General features: G+C 39.5%; 3 protein-coding genes across 4 annotated transcripts in view; 2 read left to right on the top strand and 1 right to left on the bottom strand.

The window, feature by feature from the left end:
* LOC138051471 (tolloid-like protein 2) overlaps window positions 1–6987 on the top strand; it is a 6994-nt gene extending 7 nt beyond the window's left edge. Inside the window, exon 1 of the mRNA XM_068897676.1 lies at window positions 1–6987. This exon is cut by the window's left edge and continues 7 nt beyond it. Within this exon, the coding sequence (XP_068753777.1) occupies window positions 448–2184 (1737 nt within the window). The 5' untranslated portion in view covers window positions 1–447 and the 3' untranslated portion in view covers window positions 2185–6987.
* A 651-nt stretch (window positions 6988–7638) lies between these two features.
* On the bottom strand, window positions 7639–13893 carry LOC138051510 (caspase-3-like). 2 transcript variants are annotated; one of them, XM_068897728.1, is made up of 2 exons: window positions 13532–13893; window positions 7639–10939 (listed from the first exon to the last, which is right to left on the bottom strand). In XM_068897728.1, exons 1-2 carry the CDS (start codon window positions 13821–13823, stop codon window positions 9981–9983), a joined length of 1251 nt encoding a protein of 416 aa, XP_068753829.1. In that variant the 5' UTR covers window positions 13824–13893; the 3' UTR covers window positions 7639–9980. The 2 variants fall into 2 exon arrangements, with proteins under 2 accessions (XP_068753829.1, XP_068753828.1); XM_068897727.1 differs by having other exon boundaries at window positions 7639–10942; window positions 13532–13891.
* Window positions 13894–14020: 127 nt separating this feature from the next.
* The window catches only part of LOC138051512 (neuralized-like protein 4), a 40477-nt gene continuing 31636 nt past the window's right edge, over window positions 14021–22861 (top strand). Inside the window, 3 exon segments of the mRNA XM_068897730.1 lie at window positions 14021–14543; window positions 17147–17331; window positions 22454–22654. Of these exon segments, the coding sequence (XP_068753831.1) occupies window positions 14027–14543; window positions 17147–17331; window positions 22454–22654 (903 nt within the window). The 5' untranslated portion in view covers window positions 14021–14026.

Genomic DNA, 22861 nt, shown 5'->3' with positions numbered 1-22861 from the left:
TGGGTTCACTCGTCGAGGACTAGACTGTCAGATAGGTTTTCGTTTTGCATGAATCATTTAGCTAAAGCTGACGTGCTGCCAATTACCAAACAGAACGACTCATTCGCGGAACACTTTGTTTTAGTGGAGATAATCTCATTGCGGGGTATTTTGTGTCATTGGCCCTTTCGGCGCATCTAATCCAATTCGAAGGTGTTGGAGTGTGTGATTATGCCAAATGCTCGCTCGAGACCTCGATAGCTCTTCAGTCAAGGACTATGTTGTTATAACTCAAGTGTCTGTGACAGCCTATGTGATGAGTCACTTGAAAGAAACTTAATTTTTTCCTCTTGAAATCAATTTGTTTCGACCGCGGGAATTCAGCGATCAATACAGGGCCGATATATCTTCTATTCTTGACCTCAATTTTCGCCAAGTACGGGTCAAGGAAAACGAGTGGTTGGCCTCATGGCTGCGGTCAACGCAAACTGGATTACTTTGCAGCTCTTAGCACTTTGGATTGAGATCTGTTTTTCTTCCTGTGGAAACCTCCTTGAAGGGAAATCCGGCGATCTTCGTTTTCCACTCATCGGAGAAGGAAATGCAGGCCAAAAATTGGATTGTATTTGGACGATCAACGTGCCCGAAGGATTTCGTGTGAAACTAACATTCACAGACTTTGTTATGAGGACGTCATGTTGCTCGTGTGTTCACGATTTCTTAGAAATCCGCGATGGAACAATGTATAATTCAACTCTTATCGATATCTTTTGTGCTAAGAAAGAACCTAAATACGTTTTTTCTAGTCGAAATGTCGTATGGATCAGATTCGTTTCAGATTTTCGGACCTACCGGGGCAATCGATTTCGTTTGTCGTACGAGGCAGTTTGCGGCCGCCATTATGACAGCACCTCAGGGAGTTTTAGCTCACCCGGATATCCATTCCCCTATGGAAATGACGAAGATTGCATCTATAGTATTGCAGTACCCAAAGGAAGAATTAAAGTGACGTTCGACAGCTTCAGTGTGGAAGGTCGAATGCCAGTTTGTTTATCTGATTTCCTCGAGGTAAAAGAAATGCGATATGTTGACTACTCGAGTTCTCAAGGGCATTCTCGAGTTCGACGTTATTGTGGAAATGAGAAACCGCCGATTATATACTCCACACGGGGCAGCAATCTCTGGTTTCGATTCAAAAGCGATTTGTCTGGTGAACAGTCGGGGTTTTCGGCGTATTACCGCACGATTTCAACCGGGGAGGGGACTTGCGGAGGCACTCTGAAGGACAAATCGGGGTTCATTTATTCTCAAAATTACCCGTATCGTTTTCCATCAGGCCAGGAATGCACGTGGAAAATCCAAGTCCCTTCTGACATGCATGTACAATTGTACTTTGACACACTAGATTTTGGAATGAACGAAGGGGTGTGTAGCCACGCCTATCTGGAGATCTTTGATGGGCCTGACATTTATTCTCATAAAATTGGACAGTATTGTGGGAATTCAATTCCCAGGAAAATTGTATCACGGGCAAACATGCTGCTCATCAAAGCAGTGTCCAATGCAGAGATACAGGAAACAGGATGGTTTTCACTGCGATATGAATCCTCAACAACTGGTGCTTGTGGATTGCAAAAGTTTGCATGCATCAATCGGCAATGCATTGAGAGCTATCAGGAGTGCAATGGTGAAAGTCAGTGTGATGATGGCTCAGATGAGGAAAGTTGCCCTGATAGAGAAGGGTCTGATCTGTTTTCCTGGTACAGATTCTGGCCAGTTAGTGTGGTGGGAGGTATGCTCATTGTAGGAATTTGGCTGTGGAGGGCATGGAAAAAAATCATGTCTGCACGATCTGAAATAGAGCATTATCAGGCTGCTACGCCTTCACCAAATCATGTGGAATTGCTCCCGTGCACTACGGTAGAACTTCCAAGTTATGTCGAGGCTGTAGCTCAGGCCAACAGACCTCCACCTTCTTATGAAGAAACTCTCAGAGAACATCCTGAAATAGAACAAGACTCTGCCCAAGATGCTACTACCGAAGGGAGCATGGGCAGCCCCACTTTGAATGACAGTTTTGAAGAAAGGTCATCAAGGAATGGACCTCAACCTTCTTCATCTGTGGTGATGTATGGAGTGGCAACCTTGCCTTATGACAATCGCAGGATGCGAACTGGTAAAAGACATCATGCGCAAAGAGTCTAATGCTTATTAGCTGGGTAGTAGCTGCCAAACTGGGGCATTTCCGTCACCTTATGACATTATTTTGTTACCAGTGATGGGCAGAAATCAACATGACTGTAAAGGGATGCCTTTGATGGCTTCAAAGTATTACTCCCCTCAAGTTACTGCCAAAGTTTGCTTATTCTTCGGCAGGGGTATTTTTGCAGAACACCGAACCGAACGCTGAATACCAAACGCTGAACATTATAAAATCGTTATTTGATGGTAATGACTGCACATGTACGCAACAATAACTAAATGCTAACCATTTTTTTTATTTTTTTTATTTTAAATTTCAATATATATTTGTACGCATACCTACATTTACACAAACAAGCACGATGGTCATATAAGAAGACAACAACAACAACAACAGTAAAACAGCCGGTTGAGATTACAAAGAGCAATCAAAAATTAGTCTGTCAAACTTTTCATTAGCTTTTCCCATTTCCTTAAATGTAAAGTTAGTACCTTCCCCCTCTACCTCACGATAATTAGCTCATTGCCATGAACATGCCTTGTCCTGGCAATAAAACCGCCAAGAGAAGGAAGACTTCCATTACATTTCCTTGAATAATGATAATGTTTCCCTATCAATAGAATTTGATTGATGAAGAGAAAATCTTCCATTTCAAACTTACCAAAATTAAATCAGTTATCAAGGATGGCACAGTCGGTTAGTGCGCGGCCTTGGTGCAATAGGTCCTGAGTTCGATTCCCGGATCTCGCATCCTTGTTTCGACTTCTTTCCTTTCCGTGTAGCTAAGTAGCTTTAAATACCCGTAAAACGGAGCACTGATGGAGAGGGGGGAGTAAAATGAGCGCACCGTCGACCTCAGGTTTGTCAGTTTAATTACTGTTACGAGTTATCGACGTTAAATATGGTTGCTTTACTTTACTTTATATCAGAAACCCATAAGGGTTGAAACGAGTAACAGCCCCTTGTGTGCTGGGAAACAAGCTTCTGAATATTCAATTTGCTAAGGACCATATTTGGAACAACAAGAGCGAGGGGTTTCCAAATATGGTACTTAGCACTGAAACATTCAACCAATCAGTTCGCACTGAATATTTGGAAGCTGTGAACGCGCGTTACACGTTTCAACCCTTATGGGTTTCTGGTTATATTTAATGACGTAATACATATATTGTTGTCTTTAATTTAAGCCAGGATAAGACATGTTTCCAGAAGTCAAATGAAACTTTGCAAAGAAAGAGCAAAATTGTTCAACGAATTCTGGTTCATGATCTCGACAAAAAGTACAAATCGGAGAGTGCGTTAAACCAAAACGATACAGCCTATCATTAGTGAAGACTAACCATTTTAGAAATCGACGCTTAGACCTAATTACTGCAGACGTGTACTACCATAATTGAAAGCTAACCTTTCGGTGTTCTGCAAAATACTCCTGACTGGTATTTTGCAGGAAGCCGAATCGTTAGCTAAGCGCCAATTTCTAAAATGGTTAGCTTTTAGTTTTTGCATACATGTACAGTTATTGCCATCAAATACTGATTTTACAGTGTTCAGCATTTGGTATTCAGCGTTCAATGAAATACCACTGCTGCTTATTCTTTACCCTAAATTTACTCCCAAGGAGCTGATCCTTGTTGTCTGGCATTTAGGCAGAGAAAATCTAAAAGTGACCATTTTGGGAGTGAAAAGGTTAGCAATGTCACATTCATTCAAATAAGGCTGGAAGATTATTTTTTCTTACAATATTTGCGTTATTATCTCAAGACTATTATTTTTTGATCAATCAACTCCAAAATCAACAAATGAAAACAGAATCTCATGGAAAATTTGTAAGGTGATTAGCCTAAATTTGTTCATAACTTTATTTCTTTTCAAATACCACAACATTTACAAAAAATTGACAAAGACAAAACATATTTCTTACTGTAAAAACTTTTTGTTTTCCATAAAAGTATTGCCAAATGAATGCTTTTCATTACAGACAGGTATATTTTTATAACTTTTATTATTTTTCCTGTACCCTTTATTAGCCTTTTCATCCCTAAACTGGCCTAAACTGACCATACTTAGTATTTTACTCTGTCTAACGCCAGAGTATTTTACTCTAACGCCAGACAATTTTACTCGTCAATGGGGAACCCCCAGGAGTCAATGGGTTAGTCTAATAAAAAAAATAAGGTCTGCAGAAAGTTAACCTATTGACCCCTAGGACTGACACTTAACAGATTTTACTCTGTCTAACGCCAGACGATTTTACTTGTCAACTGGAGGCATCCTAGGGTGCGTGAGGGGTCAAGGGTTAAGCCCCTCTTGTATCAGCAATTTACATGGCTTGAAATTTTATTTTTCTTATAATGAAACAATTGGAAACAATATTATTCAATGTACCCCTAGGATCAGAGGCTTTTGCTTGACCTGCTTTAGGACATACTAAAGCACGTCAAGCAGAAGCCTCTGATGCTAGAAATACACCGCCGTCAGCTGAAATTTCTACGTTGCATCTTGAGAAAACCAACTGACAAATATGCCTTCTACCAACCTCAGCATGGAAGGCGTAAACCTAGCAGGCCAAAAACAATGTTCCACCAGTATATTGCCAAGGTGATAAACAGCAAGCACCCACCACTACCAGAGGAAATCCATTGGATGGTGCAGGATAGGAACAGTGGAGGAGGATTGTGGCCGGCAGAGAGAGAGAGAGAGAGAGAGAGAGAGAGCGAGCGAGCGAGAGAAGACATTGAACTAACTGAAAATAATCCATTGGCCATTGACTCCAGTTTTTTTGACAATTTTGACAAAATTTGTCATATACAGCGATTACCAGTCACATGCGCTCCTCAACGACTTTTTGTCATTTTCCGAAAGTGAATTTGGGTGGACATCAATCAAGTGTTTCCATGATAAATTTGACTGCCACCAGAGTGAACAGGACTATATTGTCATGGAAACATTGGATTGACATCCACCCAAATTTAGCTTTGGAAAATGGAGAAAATCCATTGAGGGGCACGTGTGACTGATAACGGCTGTACCCAAAGGATATAGTGTATAGAATGTATGATGATAATATTATTAATGAGATATTAAGCTGCTGTTACATGTTGAAACTTTTAGCTGAAACTAATATGTGCAACGGCACTGCAAAAAAAGTTCAGGAGGCGTTGCACCGTGTAACTTAAAGAGGTCGAAACTTGTTTGGGAACATTGAAACTGTTTGCGAAATGTTGTTTACATGGCTCAAGCCGGTTTCTGATTGGCTTACGCAGCGTAGCGTGACAAGAGCGAGGGAGACCAGTTTCACAAAGTGGTGTTACACGGTGAAACTCTCGTTTTTGTCACCACTGTGATCGTTGCGACCGTTGCAGAAGTAGAAAGCGGTTCTACTTTTCGTGAAACTAGTCTCGCAACGGAAGTTCAAAAAGTTTCATGAAACTGACCAATTATTGTTACACGGTGCAACGCCCGCTGAAACATGTTTTGCAACGCCGTTGCACACAAGTTTCAGCTAAACGTTTCAACATGTAACAACGGCTTTAGGTACTTAGAGAAGGCGACCAGGTTTTGCGCAAATACATGTTTTTTAAGTTGGTATCATTAACTTGGTCAAGTTACACATCAGGCCTTCTGGTTTTTGGATTCCATGTTTCTTTCTGTCAGTACCTTGAATTATAACCTCTGGCTAGTTCTGTAATAACTACGTGCAGTCATAGTAATATTCCACTGTTGTTTCAAATGTCTAAGACCTCCAGAAGAGCATGATGTAGAAAAATTTTTAGGACTGCCAGGTTTCAGAGCTAGACAGAGGTTAGCATTCTCAGTGCAGACCAAACAAATTTTGGATTTTAGACATGATGATGCAGATTTTAAGCTGTAAAGAAGTTTATTTACCAAATGTACTGTGGTAAATACAAAAATTAGTAGCCCACCACATCTTATTTTGAAAGAAGGTTAGGTTGTACAGATGAAGGATAAACTGAGATAGGGATCCTGGGTCCCAGTGGTTTCAATGATTACTGTCAGCCGATGCTTTTTGTTGGCTACTTTACCCAGAGCAGTTGGACGCCTTTTTCCTTATATAGACCATTTTACAGTTGAGTGCTTAGTTATTTGGCCTGTAAATGAAAATGAGGCTAGAGTTGACCTTGTTTTAAAAGAAACCTTACTGCTTTTCTTATGTAAATTCCAACTAATTAGCATGAGAACAACATCGTAAACAGTAGAAAAGCATGGAGGTCTGTATCATAACAAGGTCAAATCCAGCCATTAATTCAGCCCTGCACACAGTACATTGCATTCTTAAACTACTGAGTCATTTTCTGCTCGATCCAGCTCTCTCAAGATTTTAAAGTTAGTAATGGCAGACCATCAAATAGGAAACTCCAGTTAACCCTTTCAGCCCCGATAGTGCCAAATGGCACTTATAGATTTTACTCTGTCTAACGCCAGACGATTTTACTCGTCAATGGGGAACCCCTCGGGGCTTAAAGGGTTAAAATAAACAGGTATCTTTTTAAATCAAGGCTTAAAACTTGGGTTAGTTACTGTTTTGTTAACAAAGTCATAGTTTTGAAATCAAAATTAAAATTGAAATTGACTTTTTGGTCATAGCAGCACTTTAATGCAGTTACTTATGTTCCTTACTTAGCTTGAATTCACTCTTTTTATGTGTAAATGAAAAAAAAAAAAAAAAAACAGAGACTCTTCTTGCATGCATTTAAAGTCTATTTTAGCAAGATTACATTGTCGTAGGTTAAACATTGACCAAAATTTATGAAATTTTTTCATTTTGTCATTTCTTATTGCACCTGTCATAAATATGTAGACCTCTGAAGCTTGAATTTCAACCGTTGGCTCTGCTGTTTGATGCTGCTCCTGCCAGTCAATGTTTGCAGTGACATTTCAGCTTGTTAAGCCAATGACAATGCTGAATGTATCCCTCCAGGGCAATTATACTGTTCTTGTACAGTGATTTGGGGCAGTGGGATATTACACAGCTATTGATTGGAGCTTGAACTTCTGAGGTCCACAAGTGACTAAAGGCACTGAAATCCAACTACTCACCACTTACTCCTGGCCTCAGTTGTTCGAAAGGTGGATAACTCTATCCAGCGGACAAACACTAGCAAAACTAATTGAGTTATCCGGTGGATGGCGCTATACACCCTTGGAACAAATTGGGCCTGATGTTACTCTTTTTTGAAACGTTCTCTACCTTTCCTATGAGGAGCAAACAATTCAGCACTGAATGAAAACATAGTTGGAAAAACAGTGAGTGTTGCTCCACACCAGGGTGGTATGCTCCCATATAATGTAGGTGGCCTGGTTCAGTGGTAAAGGTGCTAAATTAGGTTTCGATGCGATAAATACTTAGGAAGAGCAAAGTGGAAAACAGGCGCACCACAGTCAATGACTGAATGTATGCAGGCAGAGTAGAAGTGACTCAAACACAAATACAAAGGCAGTATTCAGATCACATTTTATTGCAGTATGTCCCAGTACAATTCAAATGTTACCCTGAGGGACTGTTTACATGGAGGGAGGAAGATGCTTTCACTGGTAAGGCTGTAGAGGGCGAAACAAGTTCCTGCTTGGTTACATGAAGAAATTGCCAGAGCTGTTCCAGTTGCTGAATAATCAGCTGCCACCACGTTTGTTCCTTAATTGCACCCTCTACAAAGATCTTCCAAGTGAGATAGTTTACCAGTGTGCTAGGGTTTTCTCAGAATTACCACCTTCTTATCCCTCAGCAAGGAGATCATCCATAACACTATTATTTTTTGTTTGTTAACTGAATACAGGAAACAAATTCCAGTGGGGTGCTTCACCTTCTTGGTTATAATGATCTTCCTAATGATTGTAAGGATCTTCTTCCTGCCAAGTAAACAGTCCCTAAAAAGCAGTCTTTTCTTTGTCTCTTGAAACAACCTAAAATATTTTAGACCAACCTTTTTTTCTGAAAAAGCATTTTCATTGGTTGGCCAGAGACAGGCTATTGGCTCATATACCTGTTCTACCTAATATGGTCAAGGAACGCGTTAGCAATAAAGCGAGCTGAAAACATTTTTGCATCTCTGAGAAAAAACAGCTGACAAAAGCCATTTTTTTGGACCGGAACTGACTGAGGTGGAAATCAATGCTTTGGTCGACAATGTTGTTGACCCGCAGTTTTAATAGAACAAAAATTATCCTTCTACTCGGGCTTGCTGGATACAAAATGATATATATAACCAACTTTATCACTTTATATCTAGTGCGTCTTCGTAGAATAATTTTGTTAAATATAATTGAATTCTCAGTCTTGGATATTGCATTTCTAGTGTTCTGATTGGCTCGTTCAATCTCAGTTCTCAGCTCATATACCATAACAGTATTATGACTTTATAAGGAAATTATTGTTGTGGTGGTCATTTTGTAAAATTAAGACATCTCCATGTAGTTCGGTAAAATTGAAACTTCAGAATTTAAAAGGCACTTTAATAAACAATTTCAATTTGCCAGTTGGATGCGAGATAGATTGAAGCCAATAAAGCACACCTATCAAACAATCATTAATTCAAATTTCAAGAGTCACATGCAACATTCGCCGGAGATTTTTATCACTTATGTGTTGTATCTTCAGTATTACTAGTGCAGCCTGAGTATGAACCTTGTGTTGTTTATCTTCTATGATTCTATGATTATGATTCTATTGCAGTCAATACGTATTTTGTCATTAACAGGTGCGTTTGATTACATTCACATACTATTTTGTGCCTTACATAAGCATTAAATAATTATTATTATTATTATTATTATTATTATTATTATTATTATTATTATTAACTTCTACGATTTGGCTGCAGTTTGAAGACATTTCATTAAAAAAAAGGAGAACTGCACCACGCTAACAAGAAGCGATGTACTATGCACAGAGAGAGTATGAAGTGATATTTATTACTATTATTACTATTATTACTATTATGATATTATTATTATTATTATTATTAAATTATTATCATGGTCATTATTCATCACAAGCACAGCAATTAAATGACACTAAACATTAAGTGATACTACACTTAATTTATAAGAAGTTCTTAAAACATGACACTAATAAATTACTGTATCCTAAAATCCTCTTCCCTAAGATTCCTTTGAACAACATTCCTTTGGCTATTAACACAATTAGATCTACATTTGTCTCACCTTTTTTGGCACTTAATTGTTGCAACATTTTAAGATTATCCAAATGAAAGCTAAACACTGCGTCAACTTAAATTATGATGATATAAATATTGACAGTATTATTAGCAAAAAAGCATGAAAAAGGATCACACAAGAAGTAAGTTAGCACTCAATTATTGTCCCCTGTTCTACTACCCTCATCTTAATTAATTAACCCTTTCACTCCTGTAAGGGCCACTGAGACTTATGGATTTTAATCCGTCTACTAGATAAACGCCAGACGATTTTTTGGGGGTGAAAGGGTTAACACTCCCCTACCTGGGCATTGGACTGACAGGGAGAGGGACAGTTCAGGAATCAGTGGGTTGAAAACAGATCCTTTTAAAACAGTAACACAAGCGCAAGGGTGAATATGGGCATGTAAAAACATGGATATAAACTTCAATATTAAAAAGACATTACAGTATAAGAAAAGCTATCTGCTATTTTTTTGTCATGTCCAACCTCAACAACATCAATAGCCATGTCCTCTATCCACAATAATTACTTGTTGCTATTATTCACAGTTAATGAAATGTGTTTCATTTCTCTTTCTCCTGCACGACATGGAGGGACTATGTAAATGGCAGTGAAATGCCTACGATGGAGGGAAAAAGAACACTTTCTTTGTTAACATCACTACTGGAGCAGGAATTTGTTTCTTCCTGTTAAAAGACTCAAACTCCTTAGCAACCTTTCCATTCACTAGCACCAGCATGCTGACAACATCTTCTTTTCCAGCATAGGCATTGAATACGTCAACCAAGGCTTGCACAAACCAGGAACCTTTCTGCAAATGGCTCCATGAAACATACCCGGGAACTGTGGAATACGCAACCAACATGTCGGCTTCAGCAGGGATAGTTTCTGGTTCGACAAATGTCTCCGCCTTGTCGCTGGGGAAAGCTGCTGACAGAAGTTCAGCAGTAGCGCGCCTGACATGGTATTCTCCAACTTCAGCATTGCGTCCCTTGTCAGTGCAATCTGCTCCATGATCGAAATCCCTTCCTCTGCATGCTTGTATGAAGAACAACTTTGGTTTACCAATCAGATCCTTCGCCGTGTACCCATTAAACATTGCTAGGAGATCAGGTATGGACACCAACACCCCATCTCTGCCATAAATACGTCCTTCAAGGCCATGACTAAGAAGACAGACTACCGTGGAATCAGCTATTTTGTGGTCATCCATCGTTGCAAACTTCAAGACAGTGTCTTTAAGCTGTTTCGCAGTTTGATTCCTACATACTTTGACATTGTACTGTAGTTTAGTGAACAGTTTCTCCAGCTGCTCTGCATCTAAATCTGAACCACTCCGTCTTCGTAGATTCTCGAAATCAACATTGTTAATTATCAGGCACCACCCGTGAGGTCGGCTTCTCATAGGGTAAGAGAAATCATCATCACTGCTTGCGGACATGCTTTTGTTTTTTGCTTGTGATGAAGTGGTGACATTAGGTTTTACAGCAGTTACAAGTTGTGAAACACTGTTGCCACCATCACTTGTCTCCACTGGAGGGTTACTTAATTTGTACTCAGTGGTTGTACTGGACACTACTGCTGTTAGAAGAAAATAAAAAAAACTAATTTGATTGATGATAATACGAAGCTTAACTATGAACTTTAAATTGACCATCAGTATAACTATATCATCCAAAAATATAACATTTTTATAATATTGTCAAAATTCCTTCGTTGATCAGGTGTAAATTGCATAGGAATTATCCTGAAATTTAACTGGTGTGAACAACAAGAATCTTAGCGATACCTAGCCTAAACTATTGTCATTTCATGTTGATAACATTATTTGAAGCCCTTATGACCACTATCAGTATTCTATTTGAGTATATATCACACAAATAAATAGTTAATTCTTATAGATTAACTTGCAGGTGACTACAAGCCAAAAATACTTTATCTTGAAGCAGGTAATATAATTATACAATATATATCCGTCGCCATGTTGTTGTTTACTTTCTTAAGTCTATTCTAAAACTGAGGAGACCTAATTAAAATAAGCTTCATAGTTTCTTTTAGGCCTCCTACTGGCTAATTGTTGGCGAGGATAAATTGTCTGGTGTAGAACTTATTCCATTGGTTACAAACACTACACAAGACTTGCTGTTTTCTAAATCTGAGCTTATAGGAAGGTGAGATAGATAATGGGGTCTAATAACCTTCCTTTGTTGGGCTATTCCATTTTATGTTAGACCCCACCTTGGTTGAGGATTTCCTAAGGGGGTAATGCTGAAATCATTTCTGAGAGGGTGGGTTAGTGAGAATAGTAACTGCAAAATGGCCAGTATTGTGTTCTTGCAGTGGCATTGCAGGGTTGTATATAAGAGCCGGCTTCTCTGTCAGGTTTCGCCGGCTACTTTCATTGTTTGAAGAGTCAAGACATGTAGAGGAGATGATGTTTATGAGGTCTAAACTACTTGGGCTCAATACAAATAAAAATTTGCAGTGCCTATCTTTTCTGAAAACACATAAAAGACTTCTGACTCAGGGGCAGTTTAAAAACGTTATGCTTGAGACTTCCGTTTTGAAAAAATCTTGCTGCGGTGGCGAGAAAAAAGGAACAGTATGATTTGTTGTCCGCCATATCGGATTTCGATATCTTTAAACAGCCACCGATTGTATCTTACCGGAAGGAAAAATCACTCAAGGACGTTTTAGTCCGCGCAAAACTTCCTTTAATCACGCCGCAATCATAAAAAAACTTGTAAACAATGAAACACTTTCAAAAGGTTTGTTCTCAATCCACAAGGAAATTTACATATGATGTTCTGCTAGCAACGCGCTCAGCCTGCGTTCACGCATCTCTTACCACAACTCAACTGAGGAACAAAAGTAGCCCCTTATCATTCACTAACCGCTCCTTCGTTTTCACTTCGAACCTTTCAGTTGATCATTTATAGCGAACGTAGAGGCTGAGGACTCGTAGACTTTATTTAAACACTTGAACGTAACGCTCCTCGGAGTTAAATCCTACTTGACCGCGTAAGTGCTCGTCCTCTCGAGGGCATCTCTACGCTTCAACATGACAACGGATCTTTATCCAACGTCACTCTTGATCAACTCTCACTTTTTTTACGGAACTCCTAAACTCTTCGGAAAAAAAAGTACATCACTCTTAAACCGCTCGAGTGATTTTCAATTTTCGAAATTACTACAACCAAGTTCCGCAAGCATATTTTCCCGCTAATTACACAATGGAACGAATGTGTGTCATCTTCACACCTAAACAGGATCGAAACATCCTTTACGCCATTGGCCAATTAGTATCCTCCAATCAGCTTCTTAATTTAACAACCAATCAGAAGCCTTTGCTGGTCTAGTCCTTCAAATTATGTGCCATGTTTACAAGTTGTCAAGTGGCAATATTTGCCAGGCTCGTTAGCTCCAGCAAAACCACCAAACAGTTACAAAAAATATCACTCCACTGTTTGTTTATAGGGTTGTATTATTGAAATGTCGCTTCGTCTTTCTTTCAGTAACATGGTTTTCATAGTATAATTGCAGCTTGATTCATCCCTCTAATGTTTGAGTTTCATGGCCCAAAATGCCAGGAAATGCATTTTCCGGCATTCAGTTTTCAAAGGGTCCTCCGGACCCACAACCGTCTACTATGCAAAAAACTCCGGCTACTTAAAACCTTAAAGAAAACCCTGCATTGTTTCAATAACGAGGTATATATAAAAATAAGCTTACACAAAAATCATATGCAAATAAGACTTAAGTGACTGGGCATTCTGAAATTCAGCTCAGAATTATCTGATCTTGCAGAAGGAGTATATTATAATTAAAGAACAAGATGGATCTTTTTTTCCTGCAGGAAGAAAACTTGGCTTATTTCTGAGGTGTGGGCAAATTGATCTTATTTTCCAGATGGAAGTGGGGTGGAATAGTATGCATGTTGAAGCTACAATCTTGGACAAATTAAATGGAACATTGAAACCACCCCTCCCCCCAAAATCAGTGATGGGAAAATGGCGCGTTTTGGCCTTCACGCACCTTCATCCTTGATTTGGGGGAGAGTGGGCATTTCTGTTCCATTTTATTCTGTCCAAGATTGTAGAAATGAACGTCAGGTGATTTGAACCCGGGTTTACAGTTGGTTACTGGCGAAGAATATGAACGCAATAATACCTCGGGTAGCTGCTCCAGACGTCGTCCTTAACAAATCTCCAAGGTGACCCTGGCCGTCTGTTTCCCCAAGTGCGCAGCAAAAGGTATCAAATGCTTTTGGTCCGCGCTTTGGTAAAGTGTCTAGGAGCTTTTCTGCCTGTGCAGATCTTGTTCTTTCCGCTCTGATGTTATCGAGGTCATTTTCTGATAAAACCCCTTCCTGATAGAGATAATTTGACAACGGCAATGCTTCTAGATCTGCCACAAGTGCAACTCTATTCTTCCTTATCAGATCTCTATGCTTTTTTTCCATATTAAACTTCAGGAACGTTTCGTTTTCGAACAAATTTGGCAATTTTTGATTTACATGTATATTACACAGTTTGCCATTGGACATAATTTTGGTACGTTATCTGAGCCAATCAGAGTAAGTATTATGTTACGGCAACTTTTTAACAGCATTGACAGCAGTGAGATGGGTCAGTGGTAAACACCATGGGATAAAGAAATAAGAACATGGCAGAGTTTCACCGATGCCACGGTTCTCTTGTTTTTCTAAGCAATGAAAACCGAACGGCTCGGAGACGAAGCTCCGCCGCAGAGTTTAACAATGGTCTGACATTCAGCAATCTTCCACTGAAGGAGAATGAAATATTTGAAGTCCGGTTAGACCGGAAAATCGGTAATTGGTCTGGGTCGTGGGCAATTGGCGTGACCGTGGGTGACCCAAGCTGTATGGAAATCCCTTCTAGCTCAGCCGGGTTAAAAAATGGATCATGGATTATGTCCGGCAGGACTATTTTAAAGGACGCTTCTTCTTTCGTGGAAGATTACGGCCAGGATCTTGACGAGCTCAAAGAAGGTGATAGAGTGGGTGTTGAACGAAAAATAGATGGAAGCTTGCATTTTTTTGTTAACGGTGTCGATATGGGTGTAGCGGCCACAAATATTCCTCAGAAAGTTCATGCTGTCGTCGATTTGTACGGAAGATGTGTCGAAATTTCAATTTATAAGCCTTACGACAGTGCTACGGGTAAGTAACCGCAAACAGTTATCGGCTATTTCCAAATAACATGTACATGTAACGCTCAAAGTCACAGCGAGAAACCACTATCTCTTTTCAGCTAATTAATGTGAGATTATCTTAATCTTCTTGTATTTTAGTGGGTGGTCATTTAATTTAAGTAACCCTTTAGCCTCAGAAGGAGTCCCCATGGACGAGTAAAAATAATCGTCTGGCTTTAGTAAAATTTGTAAGGATTATCCCATTGAGCCCTGGATTTGAGACTTGACAAATTTTACTCTGTCTAATACCAGACGATTTTACTCGTTAACTAGGGGCATCCTCTGTGTCAGTGGGTTAATGAATCACCTTATTGTTTTGTTAAGAGGATAGGTTTATTGTCCTAGCTGTGTGATTTCTTGTAAGGTATTACAATTGAACCCACTGAAAACTCAGAAAAATCCGAGCCCCAGGTGGGATTTGATCCCACGACCCTCCGTGATCTAGTATGGAAGCTCTAACCATTAAGCTACTGGGGACTGTGGTGAGCGAAGGTGAAATGTATGAGTCAAATAGCGACTGACAGAATAGAATTGCGCAGTTATGAGCGATGCTGTCAGTTTCTATTTGACTCCTGTGACTGTGTGATGCAGCTTGAGTCAAATACCCACATTTCACCCTTGCTCACCATAGAGTCTCCAGTAGCTCAGTGGTAATAGAGCATCCGTACTAGATCACGGAGGGTCGTGGGATCAAATCCCATCTGGGGCTCAGATTTTTCTGAGTTTCCAGTGGGTTCAATTGTAATACCTTATATTTAATATGTGTTAATCATTCTCTCACATTCGCTATATGATTTCTGATCAAGTTTTTGGTGATTCGAAAGGGCAAAAAGCCAGCCCTTGTGGGGTCTCTTATCAGCTGTCAAAATATGCTCACAAGACGACAAATGATTGGTCAATTATCCTACTAAATCTCCATAACAACAAAAAATTTAGATTTACTAAGGGAGACTGGATAGAGGGTATACGTTGTTTGTCAGTAATAAATACATCATCCTCCAAAAGAGTGATATCATTAGTTCCTCGTTGTTTAGAGCTGAAGAAAGGGCCAAAAAGCTTCCAAAATTCCCTTGGCTCAGATGATAGGTTATTTGTTTTATGACCAAAATAACCAGTTATGGCTTTCCTCCTCAGAGATGTACACAGGTTTCGTTGTCGCTTGTAGGTCAAGACGCCATTTTGGACGGCTGGTTACGGCCGGTTTAGGTAATTCAGGGGTCATCGCGCGCAGCTGGTTACGGACGGTTCAGGAGTCAATGGAGTATGCAGCTGAATTAATATGCAGCACAGGAGTTTCGGGCTTTCAGACTTTTAAACTCGTGTTTTGCATATATAATAAATTGCGTTTACACGCTGAAATTTTAAGCTAGTGAGTAAATGACGTCATTTTCTCTGGACCCAACCCTCTGATGTCCAATCAGTCAGTTTTGAATGTTTGTAATGGCGGACCGAGACATCCAAAACTTACACTCAAAATAAACATCCTTCGGATAAAACTCAAAGCTCAAAATTTTTGCCAGTTAGATGTTAAGCGAACACGCTTTCAAAATCTGAAAAAAAAAAGGAGATGATTTTTGATCAGACATGTAGTACCACTTTAAGGAATTCCACATCACCGTTTTTAGCTCAAAACTCAATAATTAACTAGAAATTTCTAAGAAACACCCTAAAACAATGGAAGAAATGTATATATTTGAAGTGTGGGTTATAGATGAAATGCAGAAGTGATCTTCACACTTAACCCATTGAATCCTGGAGGTTCCCCATTGACGAGTAAAATTGTCTGGCATTAGACAGAGTAAAATACTACGTCTGGTTGGTTTAGGCTGGTTTGGGTGTCAAAGGGTTGATTAACTAGACAATTTAATTAATTAATTAAGCAGTTGTCTCTGTTCTGAAGAGTTCTGGAATAATCTAGAAACGTTACAAAATTATTGTTTTTTTCATGGAAAGTTCTAGATTGTGCTGATGTATGTTTATATGTAAGTGACAGATCATGGAAAGGTCTACAATCCTAAAAATAAGTATGAGTAATGCCCTGATTTATTTTCTTAAAATGACCATAAGGAACATTCTAGACTACATAGTTGAAGCCTATCTAAGCACGGTTAGACTTGTCATTTTGTTGTTGGCATTTGTTGTTGGAGAATTTAGTAGTTCCGGAAAGTTGTTCAGTTCCATTGTTCAGATCAGTTCAATCGAGTTCAGATCAAGTTCAAGTGTAAAGTTCAACGCTTCCACAAGATCCAATAAAACTCTGCCAAACAGTCTCTTTCATTGACACCTGAAAAAGTTCGGCTGGTCTCAATGGGATTGGAACCCATGAGTTCTGCGAAGCCAGTGCAATGGTCTACCAATTGAGCTATGAAGCCACTCAGTTGGGAGCAGGTCATGGTTTTGAATCCTGTTGAGGTGTCTATGAGGAGACAATTGCTTAAAATTGTCTAGTCAAGTGCAAGGATCACTTCTACATTACCCTAAAAAATATATTACGTAGCCCCTTGAATAAGCACTGTTGTCTGTATGTCCAATTGTAATGCCTACTGGCACATTACTTTTAATTACATTCAGGTGCAAGTCCACCAGAAGTGCAGAACACCCCTTCTACTGCATCAGTGTGTTTTCATCCCCACTGCGGGTTGCTAATAACGCTTTCGAACAATAACAGAACTGCAGAACGTCAGAGACCCACAGAGGAGTTCAAGAATGCTGTGACTCTCACAAGTACACCCTTAAGAGATGATGAGTTGTTTGAGGTCAGCAGAATTATTGCCTTTATGGTTATTTTTAATATTTTGTTCTCCTTAACGTTAATTTTGTATCCCTGAGAGGACATTGGAAACCCGAAGTATCTTCCTTATATTGTCTGCCAACGTCTAGGTGGAGACTGCCCCATGGCAAGGAGATCCTTTTAGGCTTAAATATTAGTACTAATTAAGTCTCATCTCAAAAATAATATTAAATTAAGGTAATTCCCATGAAAATGACATACTATCCAGATTTTTTTCAAACTTAGCACAATACAGTACTGGCCACAGGAATAGCAGCATCTACACGCGCGCAAAATGCGTGCCAGATGGCGGATTTACGCGCAAAATACGCGCGCGTTGCGCGCGTGTAAAATTTTACACGAACTAATGCACGCGCCTGAAATACACGCAGTCTGTGTGTAATTTGACGAGAGTAAAATTGCTGTGTCCAATACGCGCGGCTTGCGTGTATTTTCCACTTAGCAATGTACATGAATCTGACAATGAAAGTTAAAATCGCAGAGTCGGCATTTCTGTTTGACAAATTCGGCCTTGCCCGTGTGTTTTACAAGTATCTTCGGGTTGCTGCCGTTATCCGTCAATAAATCCTTAGCTCTCATTTCAAACCACGCTAAGTGAAATTACCTTTATCCGGTTTCCCTATTTAATCAATTAAAAATCAAAAGTTTTAACTGTAACGGGCGAACGATCGATGGAAATGTTTGACAGCATGGCATATTACCGAAAGAACTTGTGCTGCATTTATTTAAACATTCAATTTGTTCGTTGTGCGGACCGGATCGAGCGATCGCATACGACATGTCAATATTCACGAAACGAAATATATATACATTTACATGTAGTATTTATGTGCGGGTGTTGTTGACGTCCTGCTTCGTGTAAATGCATATTTCTAATTTGAATCCTTGTCCTGTGATTGTTTTCGCTTTTATAATAACGCAATTGGTGAAAAATTATACCCTCCCAGCAATACGGTGTAGGCTGACCGAATTAAATTTTAACAACAGCAAAGTAAAACTTATAATATAGCTGAACTACTGTAAATAAAACGCACATGTTTAAGTTCGTAAACATGACTTTGCGTGACGCTACGGACACATTCGGTCTCTGGGCAAGATTTCCGCAAAGGTCCCTCCTTCATTATGCGTACACTCCTTTGTTTCAAGAAAACAATAGCGATAACAATAGACGTCCTTTGGGACTGTGGTGCTTTGATCTTTCTTTTTAGAGGTTTTTTTTTTTCTAAGTCTCTATGGACTTAAAAAAAGTCCAAAAACTTCTGTCTGAAATACGGAAAATCAAACAGTTTTTCCTGCAATTTCTGCACTTTTCCTGCAATTTTACCCATTTTTCAGTTTTAGAATAAGCGCAAGAAGTGGAGTTTCAAGCAATCGTTGTAATAGGGTTCAGATTCGCAAACATAACAAACAAACCAAATAAAAGTACTGTCATAAGAAATTTAATGGCTACCTGCTCTTTTTATCGTGAAATTGTTCTTCCTGTCTGCTTAAAAATTCGCCGAGACACTACAAAGTGTATATTTTCTTCCTTTCCTGTATTTAGGATCACGAACGGTGCATTTAGAGGGATTTTGCGATTTATCGCTCTTTGTAGAGATCGGCAATATGCTCAATGATACTTCCAAGTAAATAGCTTTGGTAGAGATCCATGGATGTTCCCGTACGAGGCATACTTCGTTTCACTCCCCATTATGTCTTTTCAATGCCCTGCTGTGGGCTCGTTTGTCTGCATCGACGAAGTTAAGGCGATGGTTAACTGCGGTGAGATGATGTTAGCCCTTGTCTTGTAGGCAGTTGTAAACTTTCCGGCAACAGGTAGCTAGGGGTGATATTTTTTCAAGGAAAGTTTATGGTCAGAAAATTAATATTTTTTCTGGCGGATTGAAGGCTATCCATTGCAGTTTTTTCTTGAGCATCGCGAAACAGATCCATCTCCCGATGCGGCACTTTGTCTTTGCCAACTGACTGCGTTTTCACACAGGTTTTGGACGCGGAAGACAAAAGTAAATTGTTTTCTTTGCACCACTCTATGCACAACTCTGGAAAGGCTATAAAGCAGGGGCAATTTCCAAATGATCAAATCTCCCATTGCTGTGACCCTTTTACTTCGGTAGCCATCTTGATTTTTACGAAGACACAAGTTTGCTTCAAAAGAAGGGAAATATGAAACGATTTTATTCAATGAACTCGTGCATGGAAGTTTCCCATGAAAGATGCACCAATCAGACTTAAAGCGTGGTATACTCTTCCACGCAGTGAACTTATAAGTGTGCCACACGCACGGGGCATGAAGGAAAAGCAGGTCACAGTTCACAGCAATACTGGAAAACCTAAAACTATCACAGGGACTAACCTTAAGCCTAAACAGTGCCTTTAGTCGTAATTAGGGTTACGGTTAGCATTATTAAAGGGATGGGTTGTTTCAAGAGTAGTAAAACAGGGATCTCTTAACGGTAACCTACAAGTGTAAGTTCGATTGTAGGTGCTCGGCGTGGCACGTGTATATAATTACGTATCATTGTTATGTAAATAGTCAGCCAGAATTCAAAATAAATATCATTTTCAAGGTGTGAATTAGCAACTTGACACGTTAGCTCAGTGGTAAAGAACAGGGACAAGTAATCCAGAGGTTTACAGTGGGTCGGAGTTCAAGGCAAGCTGCGAGTGACATATCGTGGGATAAAATGGCAGAAAAAGCCGAGCGGGATCTGGAAATGAGAAAGGGGAAAGCTGGGACAAAAACGAGTAACGGTGTGGGCGATGAAGGGAAAGAAAAGAGAGAGGGAGGGAGAGAAGAAATGAGATCCGTTTTTATTCATCCCGTAAGTACAAATTACCCATGTATATATTCGGTTCTCTTGGGTATACGTATTGTTCTACAAAACAATAGCGCAAATGAATAATTAATTTCTTCTGCATGCATAATGAAGTAGGGACCTGTACGGAAATCAGAAAATCATAATTAATATTATCGACGTATCTTACAAACGTTGAATGAAGATCTTTTCTTTTAACGGAGAGCATTTTACCGTTTGAATCAGCGAATTATGCACGGTAGAACCGAAGATATGTTGTTTTTTTTACGGTGTTTGCCGTGACATTGCACAATGCCCTCTTGCCGGCGCGGGCTTTAGAAAAGCAAACTTTTCCAGGGCTCCAGAATTCATTGTGTAGGCATTTCACATCGCTGTAATCAAGATTCAAAGTGAATAAATAATAAAGATTTTAGCTTGTATTTTTTAAATAACTTGTGTGAGCAATATTCATCGTATGTAAGGCTTGTTAGGTTCCTGGGTGTTTTTCCGAAAATCGCACGTAACAATATGAAAACTTTCTCTGGTTAAACAGAAAAATCCAGCGTATCGAGGCGTATTAAGTAATTCTTTATACCACAAAGGCTGCAAAGGTAATAAGCCGTTGGAGCTAGAAAATTCGGTCTTCTGCTCAGATCAAGTGAGCGGTTGAAAAAGGCAAACAAAAATCAGGTATGATCCTTAAATAGATCGGTGACGTGCTCATTCACAGGCGGTGAGCGGTAAAAAGAAATTGAAAGGGAAAGTCATCGTGGTATAACATTACTTTTACTTGTAATTTATAACATTTTCGACTTAGCAGCAGTGATTTATCACCCGACTCGCAACCTTTTTATTTTTGGAATGACTTCACGAAACTCTGCGTGTAAAATTTTACATGCACTTTGAAGAATTTGCGTGTAATTATTTACACTCGCTTTCGTGTATTTTCTTACTCGCGTGTAATTTGTGTGTAAATTGCGCGCAATATGGCGGACTTACGCGCATGATACGTGCGTGTAATGCTGCTATTCCTGCGGCCAGTACTGTAATTATTGATATTCATACACAGGACAGTTAAAAAATGCGATAAAAAGATGGGGTTACCATGCTTGTTTTTGCGCTGTATGCCCTTTATTCTAAGTGTTTTTTTACCAAATTTTGCAAGGAGCATTCGAAACTTGATCAACCAGAAAAATTGTTGTTATGTAGCAAAAGCTACTGAATATTACTGAAAACTTGAGCCTGCTTGTTTGTCGTCTTTAAGAAAGTGATCTCAAATTGCTCAATCTTCCAAAGAAATGTGAGCAAATTGGACCGCTACAGTCGTTGCCTTGCACTCAGTGTCAGGCTCCAAATGCAGTTTCATCATCATAGGTAAATACTACAACTTCTACTATCCAACTTTTTTTCTCCTTAAAATATGTTTTCTGTGAACCTATTACGAGTAAATAAAACCATTTTAAATGGGGAGTCACCGTGCTCATTTCTTCGCAACATGATGATAAATGGTATTTCAGCTTCAAAACAATCATTTTTTTTGAAAGGACTGGGGCGAGTTCCAAAACAACACCCTTTTTTAACCAAGAAGAGTTATCATGATTGCTCTTAAAAGCTCTTGAACAGCGAAAGCGGCCTTTGTTGCCTCTCTTCAGATGGCCAGTGTGAAACACTGCAATCTCCGAATCATGATTGAGACTTACCCACACACTATTCCCAAAGAGTAGGGCATGGAGTTCCCAGTGTTGTGGTCTGTCCTTTATGGTATAGAGCGTCTTTAAACAAATTACGACTCCTAAGCTCCTTATGGGTAAATAAACTGAGCAGAGGGAAGCATGCAACGACGTTACAAAACCACGGACAACAACTGACAGAAGGCTCTCCTTGTCATTAATTTTCATTTCACTTCATTACCATTGAAATACCATAATGGCTTATCAATCAACATTAACCCTTTCATCCCCATGGGGTTCCCCATTGACGAGTAAAATCGTCTGGTGTTAGACAGAGTAAAATCTATAAGTGTCACTCTTGGGAGTGAAAGGGTTAATTAATGGGGACATGCCGGTAGTTTTTGAGTGAATCTAGCTGTTGTTAACCCTTTCATCCCCGTGGGGTTCCCCATTGACGAGTAAAATCGTCTGATGTTAGACAGAGTAAAATCTATAAGTGTCACTCTTGGGAGTGAAAGGGTTAAACTTCTCCAAACAAGATTATAAGCATCAAACTATGTCTAATTTTCAAGCTGGTTGCAGTGTTGACCTTTATAGCTGACATTTTGAATTATTTTTCAAGATCGAAATAGAATCTGTCACTGAATTGTGGGCAGGTTCTATCGAGGTGGGAGTCACCAGTCACAATCCTGAAGAAATAGTGTTACCTCCAACCATGACAAGCATGTCAACCGGAACATGGATGTTGAGTGGAAGAACGGTCATTGTGAACAGCCAAGAAGCCAGAAGGGATTACTCAAGTATAAACCTTGAGGCGCTGAAGGTGGGCAAGTGTGATTGCTAAAGCCTGGTTTTCACTAGCGACGCAAGCACAAGCACTAGCACTAGCATAAGTAGCTATACTTAGTGAAAATGAATGTTGACATATGCATCGTAATTAACCAAGGTAAAAAAAGGTAAAGTCTCCGCTTACGAGCCAGAAGGCTCATCAGGCCGGCGCTTATCTCCGGTTTCTGTAGCATGAAGCGAC

Source organism: Montipora capricornis, chromosome 6, assembly GCF_036669925.1.
Source record: "Montipora capricornis isolate CH-2021 chromosome 6, ASM3666992v2, whole genome shotgun sequence".
Lineage (NCBI taxonomy): Eukaryota > Metazoa > Cnidaria > Anthozoa > Scleractinia > Acroporidae > Montipora > Montipora capricornis.
This window is presented reverse-complemented; position numbering and strand designations above follow the sequence as displayed.